Source organism: Trachypithecus francoisi, unplaced genomic scaffold (genome assembly GCF_009764315.1).
Source record: "Trachypithecus francoisi isolate TF-2019V2 unplaced genomic scaffold, Tfra_2.0 Lachesis_group2, whole genome shotgun sequence".
In the NCBI taxonomy this organism is placed as follows: domain Eukaryota; kingdom Metazoa; phylum Chordata; class Mammalia; order Primates; family Cercopithecidae; genus Trachypithecus; species Trachypithecus francoisi.
The window spans coordinates 133,935,200-133,961,691 of NW_022681465.1; the positions used below are offsets into that span (position 1 = coordinate 133,935,200).

Consider the following 26,492-nt stretch of genomic DNA (forward strand, 5'->3'; position numbering starts at 1 on the left):
TTTTAGTAGAGACAGGGTCTCCCTATTTTGCCCAGGCTGGCCTTGAACACATGGGCTCAAGCAGTTTGTCCACCTCAGCCTCCCGAAGTGCTGGGATTATAGGTGTGAGCCATCCTGCCCACCTATGACCATAATTCTTGTGTCTTCCTTCTTTATTAAATGGCAGCCTTGCCTAATACATTGTTCCTGGGCAGCCATGAGTAGCTACTGCAGCCCTTTCCTCTGGGCTTGCTTATCCCTATGGGCAGCAAATCAGCACATGGCCAGTTCAAGGCTTACCTTCCCAGGGATTTGAAGCCCCGAAGGGCAAAAGTGGGTTTTGTTTCCTGTTCTTTAAATCTCATTTTAAATAACTGAATTATGAACTATGAAATCCTACTTTTCCTTTCCATTTGATTTTTCTTTCTTTCTTTCTTTTTTTAATAGAAACAAGGTCCCACCATGTTGCCCAGGCTGGTCTTGAACTCCTGAGCTCAAGTGATCCTGCGCCTTGGCCTCCCAAAGTGTTAGGATTACAAGCGTGAGCCACCACACCTGGCCTAATTTTTCTTAACTGTACATCCTGCAGATGTGGTCTTTAAATGCTCCAAGCACACTTTTTTCTTTTTCTTTTTTTTTTTTTTTGAGACGGAGTCTCACTCTGTCACCCAGGCTGGAGTGCAGTGGCTGGATCTCGGCTCACTGCAAGCTCCGCCTCCTGGGTTTACGCCATTCTCCTGCCTCAGCCTCCCGAGTAGCTGGGACTACAGGCGCCCGCCATCTCGCCCGGCTAGTTTTTTGTCTTTTTTAGTAGAGACGGGGTTTCACCGTGTTAGCCAGGATGGTCTCAATCTCCTGACCTCGTGATGCGCCCATCTCGGCCTCCCAAAATGCTGGGATTACAGGCTTGAGCCACCGCGCCCGGCAACTTTTTTCTACTTTGTAATGAAGTAAGAGTGCTTACAGTTGGTATACGGAGCATTTTGGTCTCAGATCCCTCTTTACACCCTTAAAAACTGAGGACTTCAGGAGCTGTTATTTATGTGGGTTGCATCTATCAATATTTACTGTATTTGAAATATGAAGTGCAAAGCTTTGAAAATATTAATTGGTTTCACAATAACCCATTATTACGTGTTAACAAACTGCAACTTTATAAGCTATATTTTCCAAAATAAAAACTTCCGAGAACAGCGGCATGGTTTTACATTATTGCAAATCTCTTTCATACCTGACATAATGCCAGGTTGGTGCAAAAGTAATTGCGGTTTTTGGCTTTTCAATGGCATTTGAATTTTTGGCATTTGAATGTAGCTGGGCTCTTGTTTCTGCATTCAATCTGCTGTGATAGGTTATTTTGGAGGATGTTTGTGAAACAAGTCTGGTCTCGGGTAGGTGGCTGAAAAAGATGGGAACTTGCAACTTCTGGGAATGGTCTCAGGGCCCCTCAGTAGTCCCCAGCCTGGGCTTGGCAACTACAACTGTGGAGAATTATCAGATAAGATGATTCCCTAGTATACTGTGTATCATTTACTTGATTTTTGTCTGGTTATAAGATGACCTGCTTGAGGTACAAAGAATTTAGCTTTGCCTTTCACTAGTCATCAGCAAAATGCCTGTCACATGAGATTTGCCCCCTTGGATTCTGAATATGAAAAATTGGTGACATCATAACCTTTGTTCAGTTTTCGAGATGATTTTTGTGGTACACAGTGCATGTCTACTGATTTTATAGTTTTATAGTTGTGTTACGTATTATGCTAACTGGAACAGAAACTCACTTCTAAGATCACATGGAAGTGTGGACAGGTGTTAAGTGTGCTGAAGGAGCTAGTCATGGTGCTGTTAGAAAAGAATAGGAGCAGAGGCCTAATTTAGGTGGGATCACTCCAGATGCCCCCACTGAGAAGGGAGCTTTTACACAGAGATCTGAAGAATGATGAAAAGGGGACAGCCATGCTGAACCAGAAAGAGTGTCGTTTGACCACAGAGAACTCCATGTGTGAGGACTCCTTGTGGAGAAAGAGCTACCAGAGAAGCTCATAGGTGTAGCTGGAGCTCCGCATAAAAGGAGTGGAATTGGGGAGATAGGCAAGGACCATGTTAGTAACTGGCATTTAGTGTGCTGAGATAAGTAATTACTTTATTCTCCTCAAAAGTTCCCCAGAGGGGGGCTGTCACCACCAGAAATGGAATATTCTGAAGGCCCCTTTTGCTTTCCTTGCCATACTTGTCATATAGAATAGGGATCACTCTACTTGGGCTTTAAGAAACTTGAATGGAAAATTGGTAATATTGATTTGATATATTCACTATTTACCCTGAAATGCATTAATAGTTCATTTATATGTGAAAGATATGAATTGTTTGTATGTAAGGGACCGTTTTATATGCAAATGGAGTATTTCAAATAGTGATAACTTGCATTTGCATATTACAGCTTACAGAGCGGATTCACACTCTTTTCTTGCCTGATTATCACAATAACTCTAAGCCAAAAAGTTAAGACACTTATTATTTCCTTGTTACAGATAAGGAAACTGAGACTGTGACTGAGAGATCAAGGTAGTTACGAAAGCCACATTTCCTAGGACAGGTCCCTGGAATCCAGGTTCAGTGTCACTGCACTGTCCTCATTCCCCTCTATTAATGTTTCAGATCTTTGAATTTAGAAATTGTACATGCCACACAGATAAATTGTCAGCTTTTTCTTGCATATCCCTGCGCTCTAACCACGTTGTCCCCAGATGCCATGTTAATGTTCCATACCTGGTAGACAGCTAGTAAAGGGTTGTTAACTAATACGTTTTTAAAATAAGCGCTGAAATGTTTATGCACTCTATTTGCATTTTCTAAAGGTCAACAGCAGGAGATGGGCCACAGAACAAATAAAAACTGACCTCTTCTGAAGGGTAAATCTTTTGTCTTGTAGAAATGGTGATATAACTTAGCATAAGACATTAGCCAAATCCAGTAGCAGAAAAATCCAGCAGATTTGGAGTAGTAATATAACACAAAGGCACCTCAAGGGATCAAAAGATAAGTTAAGAGTAAGCCACAGGCTAAAGGTGGATGGCAAGGAATTGCTTGACTGAGGAAACCATTTCAAAAAGTGCACTCAAGAATTGAAAACATTGTGTGGTCTTGGCCATTTTTCATCTGCTCCTGTGATTCTTGCACTTGAGAAATAGAATTGAGATGTCCAGCTACCAAATAAAAGTAGAAATGGAATTTCTAGATTTAAGTTCTTCTTCAGGGAATATTTGAATAGGGTTTTAAAGAGCATTTAGAAATACCTGGCAATAAAAAAAAAAAAAAAAACCTGGCAATTTGAAAACCCTATTTGGATTGCCAATAGCTGAACTACCTTCTTTTTGATGGAGGAAAAAAATAATCTGTTTAATGGAAAATACACAATGAGGTTTCAGGCATGAGTTACACAAAGAACCATTTGTCACGTCCTCTTTTACAGGAAAGTAATAAAGTTAGATAAAAGAAATATTATTAAAGTACTTTAATTTTAACTAATTTACTAGGTTTATCAGTTTTATCCCTTAGACCTAATTCCTGTGATGAACCAAGGAAAAGAATTTGTCAGTTAAGAATTTTGCACATACCTTTTGTCTACCCATATAGTATCTATCTGTATATAAAATACATAATAAAGATTGGCTCTTAAATACTGTCTCCTCACCAAAATTTTTAGATGTCCCAAGAGTTATCAGATTTGAATGATAAAAAGAGTGGCATAAGGTACCGTTTTAGTAATTAACTGGTTCTTTAATAAGGCCTCAATTACTTTGTTTCATGATAAGGAAAAAAAAAATATGTTCCAAGACAGAGTTACATTCGACATCTGGGAACCTCCTAACAGCTGGCTACCTAATGAATATGCATCTGCTTAAGAGGCTGTAGACCATTAATAAACCAATAGATGTAAAGCAGAAACAATCTTTGTCAGCTTCAAATGAGATTGGATGCAATGTGCTGTGAAGTGTCACTGTCACATTGAATTGAGTTTGGGAGGTTAACAATCAACTCTTAGCTCCTCATGTCTTTGTATCTCTACGCTCATGCTGACACTCTTCCCAAACTGGTGGCTGTGTTTCTGATGTACAACTTATTTTTCCTGAGAGCCTGATTTGAGGCTTACATATGTCTGTGTCTCAGAAATGTCTTCCATTTTGTTCCACTGAACTACATGTTCACCAAGACTTCTTAAAACAAAGGAGTCATCTCCAGGTGGAAAAGGCAGGAAATGTCAGCATTAAATTGGTACAAGACGGACTTCCAGTGAATTTGAAGATTCTTAGGATGAAATCTGCAGTTAAGTTGGAAACATCATTTGTTGGGTCCTTCAGAAGAAATTCCTCACTCCCTGTGCAGACAGTGATTCTGGTGTTAATTAACTGTTCTAAATGGGCCCTTAGAGTGAATGGTGCTACCCTAACTGTGGTGTGGTGATGAGCACACTTCCCCAGTTTCTTGGTTGAGATGTCTTGAGGGACACTATATCCACAGAAGCCTTGTTTGAGAGGATATCCTGTGTGAGGGGAGACTAGACCAAGGTGAGCCTACACTTCCACAGCCAAACATGTAACCATCACTGTTCTCATCCAAGCGCTCACAGATATGTTTTAGGAGAATATTATGGTTAAGGGAGAAAACTGGAAATTCAAGCCCTGGGGAGTTCTTTTAACCACCTTCTGTATGCCATTTGGCTTATCTTTTCAAATTGTGGTAAAATATACATACCATATGTGTAGAATGTGGTAAGTGTATAATGTAAATATGTATGTGTATAGAGGTAAAACACATGAAATTTTACCATTTTAACCATTTCTAAGTACAGTTCAGTGGCTTACATTCACATTATTGTGCAACCATCACCACCCTCCATCTCCAGAACTTCCCATCTTCCCAAACTGAAACTCTCTACCCATTAAACACTAATGCCCCAGCCCTCTCTCCTCCATCCCCCACTAACCACCTCTACTTTCTGTCTCTATGAATTTGACTACCCTAAGTAGTTATATAAGTAGAATCATACCGTATTTGCCCTTTTGTGACTGACTTATTTCTCTTAGCATAATGTCCTCAAGGTTCATCCATGCTGTATCATGTTCTAGAATTTCATTTTTTTTTTCTTTTGGTTGGCGTGATCTCGGCTCACTGCAACCTCTGCCTACCGGGTTCAAGCAATTCTTCTGCCTCAGCCTCCTGAGTAGCTGGGACTACAGGCGCCTGCCACTACACCTGGCTAGTTTTTTGGGGTTTTTTTGTTTGTTTGTTTGTTTGTCTCAAAACAGAGTCTGGCTCTTGTTGCCCAGGCTGGAGTGCAGTGGCGTTATCTCGGCTCACTGCAAGCTCCACCTCCCGGGTTCAAGTGATTCCCCTGCCTCAGCCTCAGGGACTACAGGCACGTGCTACCATGCCCGGCTAATTTTATTTATTTATTTATTTTATTTTAGTAGAGATGAGGTTTCACCATGTTGACCAGGATGGTCTCAATCTCCTGACCTCATCATCTGTCCGCCTTGGGCTCCCAACGTGCTGGGATTACAGGCGTGAGCCATGGCGCCTGGCCAATTTTTTGTATTTTTTTTTTTAAGCAGAGACAGGGTTTCACCAATTTGTACAGGCTGGTCTCGAACTCCTGACCTCTGGTGATCCACCCACCTCAGCATCCTAAAGTGCTGGGATTATAGGCATGAGCCACCATGCCCAGTCTAGAATTTCATTCCTTGTCAAGTCTGTGTAATATTCCATTGCACGAATACACCACATTTTGTTTATCCATTCATCCATCAATGGATATTTGCTTCCACTTTCTGGCTATGTGAGTAATGCTGCTATGAACATGGGTATACAAATATCTGTTGAAGTACCTGCTTTCAATTATTTTGGGTGTACACCCAGAAGTGGAATTGCTGGGTCATATAGAAATTTTTTTTCATATAGAAATTTTGTGTTTAATTGTGAAGAACTGTCATTTGGCTCTTTTTTTGTTGTTTTTTTTTTTTGAGATGGAGTTTTGCTCTTGTTGCCCAGGCTGGAGTGCAGTGGCACGATCTCGGCTCACTGCAACCTCCTCCTCCTGGGTTCCAATGATTCTTCTGCCGCAGCCTCCTGAGTAGCTGGGATTACAGGCATGCACCACTATGCCTGGCTAATTTTGTATTTGTAGTAGAGACGGGGTTTCTCCATGTCGGTCAGGCTGGTCTTGAACTCCCGACCTTAGGTGATCCGCTCGCCTGGGCCTCCCAAAATTCTGGGATTACACGCGTGAGTCACCGCGTCCAGCCTTGGCTCATTTTTAATTTCTGTTCTGCTTACCTCTCGACACAGCGTCTTTAACAGATTCCATTTTCTCACCGTGGCCTTTTCAAGGGGAAAGCTCAGTAAGCCCTTAGACTTCATTATTTTTTATTTTATTTTTTATTCATTTCATGGCTAGAAAACAAAGGAAAATGCACACCATGGGAGTAAGAAAATGGGAATTCAAGCTCACCTACTCCCCACAAAGAGAAGCAATTTATAACAAATGTGTGCTATCACAAACTGAGAATTACGGTTGTCTCTTAAAGAACTCGCGGTAACAAATGTGTAAAAGGATGAGAGCGCTCGGTTGTGTGTGACTCCTTTGTTAAATAAAAGAAAACATCACCTTGAATTCTACACAGAGATTATTACTGTATTTATGGGATGTAAGATCCCATTTACCCCCAAAACTATATAAAAATTACCAGCATGACTACCTCATCTAATATGCTCATATTACAGATGGAAGGTCAAACACCAACAACTTAAAATGACAGATTAGTTCAATGACAGAGGGAAGTGGTTCCGTAGGGAAGGATGGGTTGTACCGTTCATGTAAACGGGACAACATTCATATAAAAATCCAGCAGGGGCCGGGTGCAGTGGCTCATGCCTATAATCCCAGCACTTTGGGAGGCCGAAGTGGGCAGATCGTGAGGTCAGGAGTTCGAGACCAGCCTGGCCAACATGGTAAAACTCCGTCTCTACTAACAATACAAAAATTAACCAGACGTGGTGGTGGGCGCCTGTAATCCCAGCTACTCAGGAGGCTGAGGCAGGATAATTGCTTGAACCCAGGAGGCAGCGGTTACAGTGAGCCGAGACCATGCCATTGTACTCCAGCCTGGGCGGCAGAGTGAGATTCCGTCTCAAAAAATAAAAAGCCAATAAAATATCCAGAGTCTGCTCAGAAAATATACAGGATTATCACTGCCCTGAATCAACCAGTATCTTTCTATCCCCTCTGCTTCTGCTCTCATTTGAGCTTAGGATGACTTCTCAGTTTTGTGGCCGCCTCACTGCTTTCCATGTTTCTAGCCTCTCCATCTTTTCATATGTCTTGTTCATCACTCCCCAGCTCCTGGACTATCAGTGGCTCCCCACTCCCACCTGAATCAAGTCCAGGTATTCAAGGTCATCTAACCATGGGCTACCTTTCCTGGCTTTTATTCTCCAGCTCCTCTCACACGTGCCAACCAAAGGAACCTGCTTCACCCTCTCAGCACATCTAGTGCCTGTTTCATCTCCCCTAACACTGCTCCCGGCCGGTCCTGGCACCAGGACCATGGAGGTCTTCGCCTGGACTCAGGTTCTGTCAGTTGAAAACCCATTTTTCTCTATGAAAACTCAGTAACTCTAGGGGGAGTTACTCTCTCTCTCCGTCCACTTGGATGATCCTATCAGTAATAACCACAGAGTAGAGGCACTCATAGCTGATAGCTCCCTCCTGGATGGAAAACAATAATAGTAACATTGTTACTGCGGTTACAGTAACCTTTATTGTCAGCCATGTGCCAGCACTGTGCTCAGAGGTTTACACCATTATCCCATCGAATTCTCAGATGACTAGTGAGCTGGTATTAGAGTGAAGTTGCAGATTCTGTGTGGGTTTGATTGTAGAAGCAGGAATATGGCAGGTATTGGGTGGGATTAGACTTGCCCTTGAAAATTCCCTAAATTGCACGTGGTTTTGCATTAGTAACTCCACACAGCAATATATATGTATAAACATGCAGTTATGTACAACATACACTAAAGTGACTCTGAGTAGAGTACAATTTTATGACACTGGATCTGAGTTTGTTTTGTTTTGTTTGAGAAAGGGTCTTACTTGTCTAGGCTGGAATGCAGTGGTGCAATCTTGGCTCACTGTAACCTCCACCTCCCAGGTTCAAGAGATCCTCCCACCTTAGTTAGCCTCCTGAGTAGCTGGGACTACAGGTGTGCAGCACTACACCAGGCTAATTTTTGTTTTTTATATGTACATATAAGTATATATAAATATATATATATATATTTTGTTTGGTAGAGACGGAGTCTCACCATATTGCCCAGGGTGGTCTTGAACTTCTGGGCTCAAGTGATCTGCCTGCTTTGGCCTTCCAAAGTGCTGGCTTTACAGGCGTGAGCCACCGTGCCATACAGCATACATTTATCCTTCTCAAAAAAATTTTTAAAAAATAAAATAAAAAGAATGGGCTCTCTTCTCACCATGTTTCAGTTGCACTAGGCTGAGTAGTAAGTGTGTTAGTCCTCATTTACCAGAAGAAGAAAGTGAGGTTTATAACCTGGTTGATAGACTGAGGAGAAAAGCATGGGCTATTTCCAGAGAATATGAAAGTAAATTTTCAAATATTTAGCACCACTAACACCAGATGAGATCATCTTTTTTAACACAAAACAGAGATCTGTGATACGGGAAGAGGGTCCTGGCCTACATCTCACTGATTTAGATCAGTGGATGAGTGGAGGAAGCGAGGCCTGGCCCCATACACCACATCAGAGCCCAGGAACCCAGGCAGAGTGCCCAGCCCTGTCAATCTTACCGCCTCCAAATGGAAAAGGAAAGCACAGCATGGAGCTGAGGATACGGTCTGTGGCTTGATTACAGGTGTCATCAGGACAGCCTGCACAAACCCACTACAGGAGGACCGGGTAGGTACAGTGCTGGGTTTTCAGTAGCTGAAGGCAATGTTCCCCCAATGACTGGCACTTTGGGTTTTTTTTGGTTGGTTTTTGTTTGTTTGGTGATTTTGGGTAGATGAGTATTCTTAAATTTAATAATTACACACTGAACTTTCTTTTTTTTTCTTTCTTTTCTTTCTTTTTTTTTTTTTTTGAGACAGAGTCTTGCTCTGTCACCCAGGCTGGAGTGCAGTGGTATCATTATATAATGCTCCCTCTAGCCTCAACCTGCTGGGTTCAAGTGATCCTCCTGCCCCAGCCTCCCAAGTAGCTGGTACCACAGCATGTGCCACCATACCTGGCTAATTTCTTTTTTATTTTTTGTAGAGACTGGGTCCCACTATGTTGCCCAGCCTGGTCTCAACCTCCTGGGCTCAAGCAATCTTCCTTCCTTGGCCTCCTGAGTAGCTGGGATTACAGGCATGAGCCACCACACCTGGCCCCACACCTAACTTTTTGATTACTTTTTTCTTTTTCGAGGTGGAGTCTCACTCTACCACCCAGGCTGGAGTGCAGTGGTGAGATCTCGGCTCACTACAACCTCCACCTCCCAGGTTCAAGTGATTCTCCTGCCTCAGCCTCCCGAGTAGCTGGGATTACAGGCATGAGCCACCACACCTGGCTATTTTTTTTTTTTTTTTGTATTTTTAGTGAAGACAGGGTTTTGCCATATTGGTCAGGCTGGTCTCGAACTCCTGACCTCGGGTGCTCTGCCTGCCTTGGCCTCCCAAAGTGCTGGAATTACAGGTGTGAGCCACTGCGTCCCCGGCCCTTTGAGTACTTTTTGTTCTCAGCAAGTGAGGCTGGCATTTGATTTATGGTAGCAATAGAAAGGATCCTTTTGAAATATATCCATCTAAGTAACCATGAAAAATTTAAATAAAATTATTTCAAAAATAACAATATTGCGGAACTCTGACACGGCAAAAACTGTGCTGGGAATATGAGAAAGGCAGAACTGTGGGAAACATTGGCCCGTGAAGTGACTGCTCGTCTCCTAGAGACCGCTGACCAGTACTCCCAAGGGAAGCTCCAGGGACGGTCAGAGGCCAGGCTTTTTTGTTTAATGCATTTTCTATCCAGCTTCTTATGCAAGAAATGCCTTAAATGCTCTGATGGTGCTCCTGGCAGTAGGTCTGCTCCCCATCAATGTGGGGCACATCTTCTGCAAGAGCCCACGTTTATGTCCAGTTGCCTCAGTGGTTCAGAGCAGTGATCTTCACACGAACCCTTGATGAATGACCAGATGACCCACTGGGAAACAACGAGAATTGAATATTTATTTGCACCTATTTTATCTGAAATATGGGAACATACATACGACTCATGATTAATATACAGCCTGACAATGGTACAGGTATCTATTTTATGCCTGGAGGTATCTATTTTATTTTGTATTTATTTGTTTTTTGAGACAAAGTGTCACTCTGTAGCCCAGGCTGGAGTGCAGTGGCACAATCTCAGCTCACTTCAACCTCCACCTCCCGAATTCAAGTGATTCTCCTGCCTCAGCCTCCCAAGTAGCTGGGATTATAGGCATGCGCCTCCATACCTGGCTAATTTTTGTATTTTTTGTAGAGATGGGGTTTCAGCATGTTGACCAGGCTGGTTTCGAACTCCGGACCTCAAGTGATCTGCCCACCTTGGCTTCCCAACGTGCTGGGATTACAGGCATCAGCCACCGCGCCCAGCCGAGGTATCTATTTTATACCCGGAGGTGCTACACTAGAAACTATTTTACTGATAGGATGTTCAATCAAAAAGGTCTGGTCACTACCAGATGTGAGAAATGAGTTGCTGAGCCCCAGCACGTGCACTGCTGTTTGCGGCTCTTTCCTCTCCATGCACTTGCTTTCTTGCACCCTAGCTGCACCAGAAGGAGGGCAAAGTGAGAGAAAGCACAGGACCCTGACAAATCCACTCTTGCATAGAAGATGTGTGTCCAGGGGGTCACCCTCTCATCTGAGGGCTCGAAGGCTGTTTTATTACAGTCCTTTGGAGATCCTCAAGACCCAACCATCTTGATCCAGTTCTAAATTTTAAAAAGGAAAGATCATGGATGGAGTGTGATCTCCAATTTTTCTTAGTAGTTATTGATAATTCAGAATTTGTTTTTCTTTTTTTTTTGAGACAGAGTCTCCCTCTGCCGCCAAGGCTGGAGCGCAGTGGCCGGATCTCAGCTCGCTGCAAGCTCCCTCTCCCAGGTTTGCGCCATTCTCCTGCCTCAGCCTCCGGAGTAGCTGGGACTACAGGCGTCCGCCACCCCGCCCGGCTAGTTTTTTGTATTTTTTAGTAGAGACGGGGTTTCACCGTGTTAGCCAGGATGGTCTCGATCTCTTGACCTTGTGATCCGCCCGTCTCAGCCTCCCAAAGTGCTGGGATTACAGGCTTGAGCCACCGCGCCCGGCCCAGAATTTGTTTTTCTAATAAAATGGTTTACAAGGCCAGGCACTATGGCTCACGCCTATTATAATCCCAGCATTTTGGAAGGCTGAAATGAGAGGATCGGAAGTGAAGAGGATGGAAGCAGGAGGATTGCTCAAGCCCAGAAGGTCAAGACCAGCCTGGGCAACAAAGTGAGACTCCATGTCTATAAAAAAATACAAAAAAAAATTAGCCAGGTGTGGTGGCGTAGGTCTGCAGTACCGACTACTCGGGAGGCTGAGCTGGGAGGATCACTTGAGCCCTGGAAGGTCGAGGCTGCAGTGAGCCATGTTGGTGGCACTGCACTCCAGCCTGGGCAACAGAGCAAGACCCTGTCTCAAAAAAAAAAAAAAAGTTTACAGTAGTTCATTTTTCTTAGACAAGACCTACTTAATAATATTCAAAGTGGCAGACACAGAGATTTGCAATGACAATTTGTAGATTATAATGCTGTTACAATACCAGTGACCCAGTGATCAAATGAAACAAAAGTAGAATGAGAATAGTTTATTTTGGGCCAGGTGCGGTGGCTCACACCTGTAATCCCAGCACTTTGGGAGGCTGAGGTGGGTGGATCACGAGTTCTGGAGTTCGAAACCAGCCTGGCCAACATGGTGAAACCCCGTCTCTACCAAAAATACAAAAATTAGCCAGGTGTGGTGGTGCACGCCTGTAGTCCTAGCTACTCAGGAGGCTGAGGCAGGAGAATTGCTTCAACCCAGGAGGCGGAGCTTGCAGTGAGTGGAGATCGCACCACTGCACTCCAGCCTGGGCAACAGAATGAAACTCTGTCTCAAAAAAAAAAAAGGTTTATTTTAAACCTTGTGGTACTTAGAGAAAACTATGACAATGAGAAATAGAAGCTTTTGTGAAGACTTTGAAAGGGGCTTCTCGTCTCTTTTGAGGACATGAAAGATGTACAGAACTAGCTTTTTCTTGTCCAAGTTCACTGCAAAACTCACAGCTCTTCTCGTCCTAATGCTAGAGAATCACTAGTACACTCCTTTGACTTAGATCCTTGATTAGCATCCATTTTGGGTTGGTGAACAAGGAAAGAACAACTACAGTCGTCCTCGGTATCTGTTGGGGATTGGTTCCAGGTCCCCAGTAGATACCACAATCCACAGATGCCCAAGGCCCGGATATAAAATGGTGCAGGATCTGCACATAACCTGTGTGTCTCCTCCCATACACTCTATTATTTATTTATTTGTTTTTCAGATGGAGTCTTGCTTTGTCACCGAGGCTGGAGTGCAGTGGTGCGATCTCAGGCTCACTGCAACCTCCACCTCCCAGGTTCAAGTGATTCTCCTGCCTCCGCCTCCTGAGTAGCTGAGATTACAGGCACGCACCACCATGTCCAGCTAATTTTTGCACTTTTAGTAGAGACGGGGTTTCACCATGTTGGCCAGGCTGGTCTCGAACTCCTGACCTCAAGCGATCCGCCCCCCTCGGCCTGCTAAAGTGCTGGGATTACAGGTATGAGCTACCACATCCGGCCTGTTATTTATTTTTTATTTATGTATTTTCCTCAGAGATTCCTGTTCTGAAACTCCCATATACTTTACGTCATCTCTAGATTATTTATAATATCTAATATAATGCAAATGCTATGTAAATAGTTGTACCGTATTTTTATTTATATCATTTTTGTTGTTGCAATTTTTTTTCTGAATATTTTCCATCAGCTTTTGGTTAAATCTGAGGTTACGGAACCCACAGATACAGAGGGCTGAGTGTATTTATTTGAATGTGACAGTAACTTTATTCACCAAAGTAGTTCATTTATTCATATAGGGATCTGCTTATATTTAATCTTTTCTTGTCTCATTTGAAAAGAATGTTCTTAATCCACCTCTGAGACATAATTCAGCTTGTGCTCAGAATTGCATACAAATATCGGTTCCTAAGGGTAAAAAAGAAAAAAGTGCCAATAAGCCCACCAGATAAGGGACCCATTCATACGTTGCTGGAACGCTGTTTAGTTCCCAATGAAGAGATGAAGGGAGTCTTTTCTGATGTTTCCCTTTGAGATCCAGGAGAAACGATATTTTCCTACACATTCGAGCAGCACCCACGGGTCAGATTTATCGCCTAGGCTAGGCTGCTCTACCAAAGAACTTAGCATCCATGGGGCAATGTAGAAATTTATGAATATTTTAAGTTCCATCAACACATCACAAAGGTGCTGAAACAGATTGGGAATACATAAAACATAGCTGTTACCACTTGCGGAGCATGACAGTAATGGGAAAGAAGTAACAGAATGAGAAATAGCTCTCTGCAGTTTTGCACCTACCTGAACACACACTAACAGCAAAACGCACACACATTCGTTTTATAGGCAGACTGTAAGCAACTAATAATAATGAAAACAACGGTGACATCATAATGCTATCAACCATTTCCCTTCAGTCTCTCTCTTCCCTGCCACTCTCACCATACCCGGCATCCCCTCACTGCCTTCTGCGTCCACCTACTCGAAAAGGACACAAGGCGGAAAACAACCGGTAAAACTGGAAAGAAGAGCTTTCGGTCGTTCGAGACCCTGCTGTTCATCTGCAAAAGTCACTTTCCTTGGAGAGACCTTCCCTGATGACTTACAAAGAGCTACCCCAGACACTCTCTATCACATTCTCCTGTTTTTTTGTTGTTGTTGTTGTTTTCTTTCTTTCTTTCTTTTTGAGATGGAGTTTCACTCTTGTTGCCCACGCTGGAGTGCAATGGTGAGCTCTTGGCTCCCTGCAACCTCCGTCTCCTGGGTTCAAGCGATTCTCCTGCCTCAGCCCCCCAAGCAGCTGGGACTACAGGCGCCCACCACCACACCCAGCGAATTTTTGTGTTTTTAGTAGAGACGGGTTTCACCATGTTGGCCAGGCTGATCTTGAACTGACCTCGTGATCCGCCCACCTCTGTCTCCCAAAGTGCTGGGATTACAGGCGTGAGCCACTGCACCTGGCCTCCTCTTTTTTTTCTTTTTTTTTTTTTTCATGGCGCTTTGCATCATCTAAAGTTCTTATTTATATTTTCTAAGTGGATGGTCCGTCTCCCCCAGTAGAATGTAAATGCCATGAGAGCGGGAACTTGTCTGTCCCGTTCACCCAGTTTGTCCAGGTTAGAACACTGCCTGGTCCTAGAAGGAGCTTAGCAAATCAATGTTGATGGGATAAATACCGTGGAATATGCAAAACATAGGGAAAATAAGAGCAGAAAACAATTACAACATTTAGAATTGGAAGGAACCCAAGAAGAGCTGTTTGGTAGATTCTGATGTTTGCAAGGATATTCAAGGAGACACTACAGGCAATCCACAACAGTGTCTAGTAAGTAGATAATAAACACCCAATAAATGGTGGCTAGTATTTTATTTTATTTTTTGAGTTAGGAATCTTGCTGTGTCACCCAGGCTGGAGTGCACTGGTGTGCTGACAGCTCACTGCAGCCTTGAACTCCTGGGCTCAAGCAATCCTCACACCTCAGCCTCCCAAATAGCTGAGACTGCAGGTGCGCATCACAGTGTTCAGATGATTTTTTTTTTTAACTTTTTGTAGAGATGGGGATCTCACTATGTTGTCCAGGTTAGTCTTGAACTCCTGGCCTCAAGTGATCCTCCCACCTCAACCTCCCAAAGCACTGGAATTATGGGCATGAACCTCTACACCCAGCTGGTTATTATGTTTCAAAAAACTTATTATGTGGCCACATGCGGTGGCTCATGCCCATATTTCCAGCACTTTGGGAGGCCAAGGCAGGCAGATCACCTGAGGTCAGGGGTTCAAGACCAGCCTGGCCAACATGGTGAAACCCCGTCTCTATTAAAAACACAAAAATTAGCCAGGTGTGGTGGCACATGCCTGTAATCCCAGCTACTCAGGAGGCTGAGGCAGGAGAATTGCTTGAACCCGCAAGGCAGAGGTTGGAGATTGTGCCAGTGCACTCCAGCCTGAGCGACGAGTGAGATTCTGTCTAAAAAAAAGAAAAAGAAATTATTATTCTGAGCCAGAAAAATGACCTGGCCTCAGAATTTGACAGTGTTCTTTCCCAACTCAACTCAAGGATTTGGTTCGTCTTACTTAACCCTGATCCCAGTAATAAAATTCTACTCTGGGCCTGAAAGCCGCCCCAGTCCCACCCCCAGCAATAGTCCCAGCAGCTCTGTGCATTAGCAATACAGGGCTAGTGCTGCGATTCACAGTCTTCTTTGAGAATATTGGGTGGAAAATCCCTGCAGTGTTGGCCCTGGCTGTCTTTGTTCGCACTGTTTGCTTTGAAGACCTTAACTTGGTGCTGAGAAATCAATAAGCAGGGATGCTGCTGCCCCATTATGTGTCTCCTTCTGAGTCTCCTGTGGGAGGCTCACCTTACTCCAACACACTGATAAGTAGTGAAGTGCCCAACTCTGTCTGCAAATTAGGGCTCTTGTAAGTAATCAAGGAAGACCAAGTTTTGCTTGCTGTGGATTTTCCATCCAGAGTGTCATTAGGTAAAACGAAAGTACACATTACAGGTTTGGGTAATGAACGAGCCTTAAGTTAGCTTTGCTGTGATAGGGTTATCAGTCATTGCAAAATTATTATTTAGGAAAGCACTTTTTACAGGAGATTTTCATTTAATTTTTGCCCCTTGATGTTTGTATATAAAAATGACTAATCCATTGGATGTTGCTATTGTATTTGTGCATCTATCACTACTGGGCCTTTTTTTTTTTTGGTAATTGGTTTATTAATTATAGCATCTTAATGATCTGTTTAAAATAAATAAACCATTTGCACCATTTCAAAGGTATTTTGTGAGGCTCAGCTGATATTAAAATAGCACCAGCCTTATGTGCTTTTTCAGCAAGTGACCTAATTAGTTAATAAAGTAATTGAATATTAAAAAGGATGTTGCAAGTGATTAAAATTTAAGAGCCTTCAGAATGTTATTAAAGCTATAAATCATACATCACTGTTTTAATTTGCATAGCTACAGAATCACTAATGGCCCCACGTGTACCCGGGGCTTGGCAATTAGTCCTTTAACAAAATGTTGGTGATGTCGAGGTACCAAATTCTTTCAACCTCTTTTGATAGCTAAATAGAAATCTGCTTTTGCCAAATTACATATCTAACTGTTGAAATTGCTTCTTGCTCCCTTCGACAGGTATGTACATTCATTCATCCAACAACAAATATCTGTGAAAACCTTTCGTGCTCAAGTGACTGTGCTAGGTATCGGGTAGAACAGTGAGAAAGACACAATCCTTGTGGAGGTTGCATTTTGGAACTGGTTGGGCAGAGACACTAGTCGTGTAGTCCCCAAATTCATGCATAATTACAAAAAAGGTGATGAGGGGTTGTGAAAAAAAGTGTCAGATTCTTCAAGAGGATTTTTCTGGGAAAATATGACCTTGTCTGATAGATTAGGAACCGAACACTTAATTTCAGTCGAGGGGACTGGGACTTTACACAGTAGAGGACTCTTGTTCAAGCAGGAAATGCTTGATGAATCTGTCAAGAAGGTGTAGGAAGGACTGGCTGGAGTAGTTTCTTACCAACAGCCATCATGCCTTCCCGCCTATGGGATTCCCAATTTTGTTTGGGTATAGGGCATGGCTAGGGCAGGGCTATGCCTAGGGAATGTAGGCTGAGGCCCAGGGATGAATGACGAATGCTCTAACCAGTTATTTTAATCCCATTCCTCTTTGCCTGCGGCTGCTTTAAGGTGGATGTATTCTGGGAAATCTAAGAGGCTTTGTGGAATAATTTCCCTTCCTGGTAAAAAAGAGATACACAGGGAGGACACTCCTTTCTTCCATACTTTTGGATGTTATCATGAGTGAAGGTGATGACTGGAGCTATGGCAGCCATATTGAGACCATGAAGGGGAAGACAAAACAAACAAAATGCCACACACAGCTGGGTGCGGTGGCTCACACCTGTAATCCCAGCACTTTGTGAGGCCGAAGCAGGCAGATTGCTTGAGTCCAGGACTTCAAGGCCAGCCTGGTAACATGGCAAGACCCCTGACTCTACAAAAAAATACAAAAATTAGCCAGGCATGGTGGTGTATGCTTATAGTAGCAGCTACTTGGGAGGCTGAGGCAGGAGGATCACTGGTGCCTGAGAGGCAGAGGCTGCAGTGAGCCGTGATTGCACCACTGCACTCCAGCCTGGGTGACAGAGCAAGACTCTGTCTAAAAAAAGAACAAGAAAACAACCCCCACCCTCCTCCCCCCCCGCCACACACACACATTCCTTAAACCTGAGCCTTGATATTGTTTGGTTGCTGAACCAACTATGACAACTTTGGATGTCTTAATGTATGAAATAGTAAGTTTTAGTTGGGTACTCTGTTTCTTAAAGCCTAAAGCATCTCAACTGAACCAGAGAGGTCAAAAATGAAGACTCTAACTTCTTCTTCAAGTCACTTTTAAAAAAAAGACTCTAGAAGCTAAAAGACAAATTAAGAGGCTCATATAATTGTCCAGGTGAGCAGTAGTAAAATAATAAATTATGGTGGGGTGGGACAGGAGGAATGGAAAGTCAAGTCAAGAGCAGAGCTAAGGCATCGTGGACACAGAATCAACAGAATTTGCCGCTTTAGCTATCAGGGTACCAGGCAATAGCAACTCTCATTCACTGAGTATTTCCTACATGCCAAGCATCATTCTGAGTGCTTTCCAATTCAGTGTCTCATGGAATCATTTCAACAGCTCTATAAAGTATTACTCATTGTCACCATGATTGAATTCTGTTTTTGTCATGGCTTGATTTCCCACATCAAACTCCAGTAGCCTCTCCTACCAGCAGTGGGCACAAGCAGACGAGTTTCTCCACAGTCTTCAGACTTCCTGAGACAGCTGCTGGCTATAGTACTGCTGTCAACATTTTTTGCTTCACATGGAAAATAATAACATTTTAAGTCACTCACTGGAATAAATTGAAGAGGACTTGGGGTATCTATATGGGACTTGGCAAAAGCCTTCACTATATAAGAAAATAAAGCTCAAAATGTAAAGACTAAAGTTTTACAAAATCCCCCCAAAATAACCTCTTCAATTTTTAATAAGAAATTTGCATTTACTTTTATTTAATTTATTATTATTATTTTTGAGACAGAGTCTTGCTCTGTTGTCAGGATGGAGTGCAGTGGTGTGATCTCGGCTCATTGCAACCTCCGCCTCCCGGGTTCAAGCGATTCTCCTGCCTCAGCCTCCCGAGTAGCTGGGAATATAGGCACGCGCTACCATGCTCAGCTAAGTTTTTGTATTTTTAGTGGAGACGGGGTTTTACCGTGTTAGCCAGGATAGGCTCAATCTCCTGACCTTGGAATCCGCCCACCTCGGCCTCCCAAAGTTTTGGGATTACAGGCGTGAGCTACCACACCCGGCTTGCATTTGCTTTTATGAACATAGCTTTTTTTTTTTTTTTCTTTTTAAGACGGAGTCTTGCTCTGTCACCAAGGCTGGAGTGAGTGGCATGATCTCAACTCACTGCAACCTCCGCCTCCCAGGTTCAAGTGATTCTCCTGCCTCAGCCTCCAGAGTAGCTGGAACTATGGGCACGCGCACCACCATGGCTGGCTAATTTTTGTGTTTTTAGTAGAGACAGGGTTTCACCATGTTGGCCAGGCTGGTCTCGAACTCTTGACCTCAAGTGATCCACCTGCCTCGGCCTCCCAAAGTGCTGGGATTACAGGCGTGAGCCACCGCGCCAGCACATAGCTTTTTAATATCTGATTTTATGTTTAAAACAGCAATTCCTAATCAGACTTCTTTTAATCCCATCAAGACTTTTTAACAATGGTCTCTTCAAGCTCTTGGTAGTCACCACTAAGATAAACTTTGTTCATACATGTAAGTCATGTAAAAAAAGTAAAACATTTTTTGAAATCATCCCAAATTTTACAACATCTGAGTCATATTTTAAGAAACAAATAGTTTTCTTTTCTTTCATTGACAACTGCAGTGTTGAAATTCCTGCAATCATGTGAATGACTTTCAAGTCGAATGGAACTTTCTGAAAGCATTTCAAAATCATGACAATGCTTTAATGTGTAGACCACTCACACATAGTTACTAAGCATAGCCAGTTTGGATACCACAGAAAGGGCACGCCAGTCACAAACAGCTGAAAGACTCTGATATATGTGGTGACAGGTTCAATGCTGTGCCTGCCAAGAAGTGTCCCCATCCCTGGCACTGTTGAACTTCCAACTGGTTCCACGTTGGCCTAATGCTGTGCTTCTTGTAGGGCCAGCTTCACTGACTTGCAACCTAGACAGTTGCACAGGACCCTGTGCTTGGAAAGACCCTATGCTTAGTTTAATGTTCTGATGCCGCCATCTTGAAATTCTTAATAATTTTTGAACAAGAGGCCCTGCATTTTCCTTTTTCACTGGGCTCTGTAGTTTATGTAGCTGATGCCCGGCATCTTGGGCAACTGGAATACGAACTCCTTCAGCAGCTACCCTGCGCCCTTGCTCATGATGGGCAGTGGCATGTGCTACCACAAGTGAAGCAACTTCTTAGCCGCTGCATTCAACTCATTCAACTCATTGACATGGAGCATAACAATGTGGATGTCATCAGGCTCTGCAGGTTCCATGTTCACAGGACCGTGGGCCACACCTTTGTACCTTCCTCCATTTGGCCACCTTCAAGGGACCCTGATGTAGCTGTTGATTCTTGTGGCTAGAAATAACTGACCCAGAGGTTCCAGCTACCCCAAGAGGCGAGACATCAATATCATACCCCACGGTGCACCGACTTGCCATTTGGACCATCCCGTGTAGGATGCATCCCCAGGCATGTTTCTTAAGATCTCTGTGACCTGAGATAGGTCTACTGAGTCCTTGCTACAGTGTGTTTCAAAATGAAGACTTAAGTATTGGATTTTGAATACCTACTCCACCCAAGAGAGGCTGGATATGAGACATGATCCCTGAGGGTTCTAGCTGAGGACTGAAATGAAAGGTAATGCTGGAAGGAAATGTTTAGAATCCTTCTGGGTTCTTCATCTGGCATGTAGGGGGTTAAAACAGTTTCTTTTAAATATTTGTTTGAGTTGGAATCTCTTATATTATTCGTAGTTTGGTGTCATAACTTCACTTTGGTCTCTATTATACACAGACATATATATATGTATATTTTCAACCTACATTATTTAAATACAAGCAAAAACAGTTCCAAGCCAGTGAAGACAAATGACTCCCAGCATAGGGGAGGGCAGCTTCTGCCAAAATACTTTGCATGGAGCAACAGATGTGCTCAGATTGGCTCTGGGGACAGGCGAGGAGATGGGGGCAAGAGGACTTGGCTGAGGCATAATTGGACCTGACAACAGTAGATAAGAGGCTGTAGCACTGGACCCCAGATTCTTCCCCCCGGAATACCCAATTAGCTCATCACTTTCTGCCTTCAGAGGCAAAGATCAGAAGTATGCATCAGTCTTAGCACAAAGCCATACCAAGAGAACCCTCATAGATTATTTTTCAATCAACACTATTTTTCTACTATTTTACATACATTCATACACAACGCTCCCTGATTACACAATCTTACTGTTCCAGCAAGTATGGTGCAAGAGAACTTTGTAGATGTTAACATCATGGAGTCCTTTGCCTGGTCTTCACTGTGTGTGCCTGTGTGTGTATGTGTGCTTATGTGTGTGGGCATGTGTATGTGTGAGTGTGCGTATGTATGTGCTTGTGCATATGTATGTGTGCATATGCATTGCGTGTGTGCTTGTGTGTATGTGCGTGTGTGTGTGCATGCGTATATATGTGTGCACATGTGCATTCATGCATGCAATCCTTTACGGAAGCTCTTGCGGTTACTCATCGGGTTCATGAGCAAAGGAAGAAAAGCTATGACTACTTTCCCACCTCTTAACATTCTGATTTTCTAGTCTATGTAAGTCCTTCTGGCACTTATAAAATAGCCTGGCCCTCTTGCTACCAATTAGTGGCTTTTCAAGGATGATGAGAAAGCTATAAAAGTGGGATAATAAGAGGAGTGGCTGCAGTGGGAATCATAAGATAGGGGAGACACAAGAAGGAAAGTGGAGCTATTCACCTTCTGGCCTTTCTACTTCCCAGACCACTTTGTGTTTTTTGCCAAATGTTCTGTCTTATGGAATATTCGAGCCCAGATCTTTATGGGAGGCAAACCTCCTGGCAGGGTTCGTCTCTGGGCCTGGGGTAGGGAGGGGAGGACCCTTGGGACCTCACATGCAGACTGTGGCTCAGCTCCAAATGAGGCTGCACACCAGTCACACACACGCAGAGAGGACTGAACGCTGTCCATTGTTCCAGCTGGATTTTAAAAATACACCAGAACTTTTACAACTCTGCTTTGACGTGTCTTCATTTTTTAATGTATTGGAAATCTGAAATAATGGAAGTGGCTAGGCTGTCTCTCAAGCTCGTGTCTGTGTTTTCACGTTTATTCATCTTCCAGGGCACATTTTCATAATGGGATTGGATGTAACATGCCCAGTTAATTAGGGAATACATTTTTATTACCAACACCACTCTTGGTTATATCTTGATCTCCATAAGGAACTGGCCGACCAGGGGAGATGAGCGTCAACTGGCTTATGACTGAAGGAGAACAAAGATGTTGTGCAGTCAACATCTGCTTTGCATGTTTGTGCTTTATCATAAAACATATGATAATGATAGGATGTGTAAGAAGCACCGTGTTAATGAGTGCCAGTGGAGGGTGTGAACAAAAGCCATGGATGTTGAGCAAAAGCGAGAGATAAATTAAACCCTGGATTTTGTTCAGAGTTTAGTTTTTATAGCTACACATTTATGGCTAGTAGAAAGGTTCTTGGTATTGAAATTGCTTTAAGAATAATAATTTCATCGCTTCAAGTGTGAAACTCCCCAGTCACTGATCCCAGGTCTTCCCACTAAAGCAAGTGTTTTATAATATTGTTTTTGTGGATGGTACCATTTTATTGCCAGTGTGAATAGTATGTAACATATGCAGATTATATACATGCAACATTTATTAACATGCACTGCATTGATCACAGTGGCCCAGAAACTGTTTGCAGATGGCACAAAGACATTTTAATTTCAATAGTTATATATTTATTTTAACGTGGACTTTCATTTAGGGGAAGTTTCCCAATTTTCCATTGGCGGTAGTGATGTACAGCTTCCCTGTAAGTGAGGCAGCAGCCTTACACGTGTGGCACTGGTTACTTTGAAAAGTGAGTCACTTTTAAAATTGGTAACTTTTTAAGAGTGAGTCAATTTATAGAATTTATTGAACAATCTTGAATATATAAAAATGCACTGGTCTGCTTAGGATAAGGCAAAAATCATGAAGGTGCTCTGTCAATGAACCAAGTTTTGGAACAATGGGCTATGTAATAAGAAGATATAGGCTTTGTGTTAGGTTTGTGATAGTGATAGCTACACTAAGCCATCCTAGTGACCACTGCCACATGTGTAAGGCTGCTGCCTGATGCCCCGGGAGTGTGCCTTCCACGTGACACTAATTGGCCCACACAGGAGAGAAACCATGACCTTGTCCTCATTAGCCACATGCTCAGACCAGCTGAGCTAGCTCACTCTGGGTCACTGGGGTCCCATGTAGGAAATTGCCATTCCAGTGCCCTGTGACCCCCTCATAACCCCAACTAATGAATGTCCTGTGGAGCCTAACGTCGTTCCTGAGAGAAACACTCAGCTCTCCCAGCAGTGGAGAAGTTGGTAACATTCTGAAGTTTTAACCCAGGGAGAGCCAATTGAGGAAACATGGAGAACTCAGGAAGCCTAGAAACAATCTTTCAAACACCTGCCTGCTGGGAAAAAGGGAGGAAAACATCCAGCTCTGTCCATCTGTTTGCCAGGTCTGGTCTCAGGACGCAGAATGGAAGCACAGGGAAGTTAAGAAAGCCGTGAGCATGGCACAGCGTGTTCATCAAGCATAAATGATATTAGGTGATTGCTGTATGGGCTGAGTACTTTATACTAACAAATCTATGAAGAAGGTGGTACTATCCCTATATTAGGGATCAGGAGTTTCCTGAGGTAGTAGGTGAAAGAGCTCGGGATCCTCCCAGGATTCCCATCCTTTGGAAATAAATACAAGTTGAAGGGCAATTTTACAAGCTGGACAGACAGCTTGCCAAATGCCTCCTTTAGCTCTTAGGAGAAAGATACAGTCGTTCAGGTAATAATTTTTTTTTTTTTTTTCTGTAGCTTTAGGCACTTCCATAGTTTAGCCTTGAGAAGAGTTTCTTTAATTAGACTATTTTGTAGTCAAGGCTGGGACAAAGCATCCTTCCCAAGTGTTGGGGAAGATTGGAAAGGGATGGTGAGTGCATTTCTCAATGCATACTGAAGAGCTGGGGAGACCACCAGTCACTTCATCTTCTTTTCAACAAGACTATGGGATCAATACCCCTTCCAGGACCAAACTAACAAGTGTGCAAAGGCCTCCTAGCACTCACTTGGCAGCCAGTCTTCTGAGAGCCACAGCTGGCCTGCTGCCCCTGGGGGTGCTCACCTCCCTGGTTCTATCAAGAAGCCAGGAAGCCCTGGGTGCATGTGCCCACTCCCAGCCAAAGAGCAGCGTGAATTAGAAGGGACTAGTAGTAAACCACCACACTGCATTTTATTTTCCGAGACAGTCTTGCTCTGTCGCCCAGGCTGGAGTGCAGTGGGACGATCTCGGCTCACTGCAACCTCCGCCTCCCACATTCAAGCAACTCTCCTGCCTCAGCCTCCCGAGTAGCTGGGATTACAGGCATGCATCACCACGCCAGGCTACTTTTTTTGGGGGGGGGGAGGGGTATTTTTTAGTAGAGACGGGGTTTCACCATGTTGGCCAGGCTGGTCTTGAACTCTTGACTTTGTGGTCTGCTCGCCTTGGCCTCTCAAAGCGCTGGGATTACAGGCATGAGCCACTGTGCCCAGCCACGCTGCATTTTAATTCAGCTTTCTGATTAGTTTAGGGAGATGGCTCAGCTTACTCTCAAAATTTTCTGGCTAATGTCTGAGAAATCTAATATTTTAAATGTGCAATTGGCTGGCAATAAACTTAAGAGTCAGTGAGACCTAGATAGACTGCTGAATTCACTATTTATTAGCAGAGAGATTTTAGCAAGTTACATAACCTCTCTGAGCTTTGGTTTCCTCACATATATCAAGGGGATAGTCTTCCTCTCATGGTGGTATCTCAACAAGCTAATGCATGTAATATGCTTAATGCAGGGCTGAAATGTTATAAACGGATGGTATCTCTTATTGCATGATCTGTTTTCTGCCCCTTCACACAGCATGACTAAGTGAAATGTGGTGCAAGTTGCCAAGGATCAAAGTGGCTCTTTATTATAACCTTATTTTTAGTTAAACATTTGAAGACCAGTATCTATTTATTATCTCACATACTGTATTCCTATATACCACAGGAATAGGCTGCTGATAAATTATGCCTGAGGTAGGGAGGGAAAGCCTTTTTGAGGGTCTTGGTGTGATGTGCCGGAAGTCTGACTAGCACTGCCCACCCCCCACTTCTGCCCCCCAGTATCTCAACCTAAAACAGGTTTTCCTCTGTTTATTATAAAATTCCCTCTGGCTCAAGAGCATATTTGCTTACGATCTTGGAGTGGAGGCTCAATTCTGGCCATAGAATCGTAAGGGAGCTGCAACCTTTCTCACAAATGGGCTTTCAGGCAACACTGGGTAGAACTGAATTGTTTCAAAGTGAGACAGTTGCTAAGAAACAAGGGTTTTAAGAGAGGCTTCCCAGGGCAATCCCTTACCAGCAGGTGGGAAGAGGCTGGATGGAGTTGACAGTTTCTGAGATGAGGAGTCTCAGGACGGAAGAGTAGTGAGAGACCCCTTAAAACAGCAGACACTAAGAAATCCCTCTTTGCCACTCTTCCCCAAGCACATGTAACTACCTGAACGCCATCAGGCAGGCTTCCCGAGCTTCGAATTAGGTAAATTCAATATTGAAAAGAAACGTTTATATTGCCACTTGGGTTGATTATAGCTTGTTTTTCCTTAATTAACTCAGTCCTGACTGGTGAACATTTAAGGATAAATTGTAGCAGTGACTGGAGACCTAGAGACTTAGGTCCTTCTGGGACCTCTAGGTAAGCAGTTTTCTTTAACCCACTGCCACCTAGTGGTAACTGAGCAGACTGAAAACTCTTCGTCTATAACTAAGAACGGTTGGCTTTTTTTTTCTGCTTGCCACTCCTATCTTGGAAGCACAGGGAGAGTGATCGATGTGTCTCTTTCCACTGGCCTCCGTCTCTGCCAACATTTAACTGTCACTGTACATTTACAATGTCAAGCTAGCTGACTCTTCTGTCATTATTTTGATTAATGAGGACATTCTCATTTAATCAGAAGTATCTGAGATTCAAAACAAACAAGCAAGGACCAGACACAGAGCACACGGGTCCTGCCTCCCTCTCCACTGCAGCGGTTAGAAATTTCATGTGTGTCAGCTGGGCTCAAGTTACTGGATCCTTTAAAGTGAGAAGCTGGGTCTTGACAGTTAACTTGAGGTTTCACCCTCTAAGAGTAAGTGTGACTTTTATTGTCTTCCTTACCAGGCGATTCAGTTCTGGAAGCACACAGAAGAGATCAAGTAATCAGTGCGGCAAATCTGGGACAGCACACCTTCCTGTACAAGCACAGTGGAAAGCTGGTGGCAAATTCAAATATTTCTGGAAGAATGTGAAGATCGATTTGCCAAATGTGGTAAAACACCCAGAGGGGAGCAGGGTGAATGGTGATTTCCGCAGATCACCAACAGAATGAACCAGTGCCAGTGAGCTATTAGGTAGAATAAATTCACAGGGCAATGACCACTGCTTGCAGTTTAGAAGAGATAATTCAGAATGTGGGCCAAGTTCCTATCCTAAGCATGAACTTCAGGTACTTCAAAGAAAAAAGCTACCTCAAGAGTGGTTATTTATTTTTATTTTATTTATTTTTATTTTTTGAGATGGAGCCCGAGTGCAGTGGTGCGATCTCAGCTCACTGCAACCTTTGCCTTCCGGGTTCAAGTGATTCTCCTGCCTCAGCCTCCTGAGAAGCTGGGACTACAGGTACGCACCACCACG

The 26,492-nt window shown here is 43.4% G+C and overlaps 1 protein-coding gene across 1 annotated transcript in view; it reads right to left on the bottom strand.

The window, feature by feature from the left end:
- Positions 1 to 13,039: 13,039 nt before the first annotated feature.
- LSM11 (LSM11, U7 small nuclear RNA associated) overlaps positions 13,040 to 26,492 on the bottom strand; it is a 31,732-nt gene continuing 18,279 nt past the window's right edge. Inside the window, exon 5 of the mRNA XM_033180461.1 lies at positions 13,040 to 13,315. Coding sequence (XP_033036352.1) covers positions 13,256 to 13,315 — 60 coding nt within the window. The 3' untranslated portion in view covers positions 13,040 to 13,255. The remainder of the gene's footprint in view (positions 13,316 to 26,492) is intronic.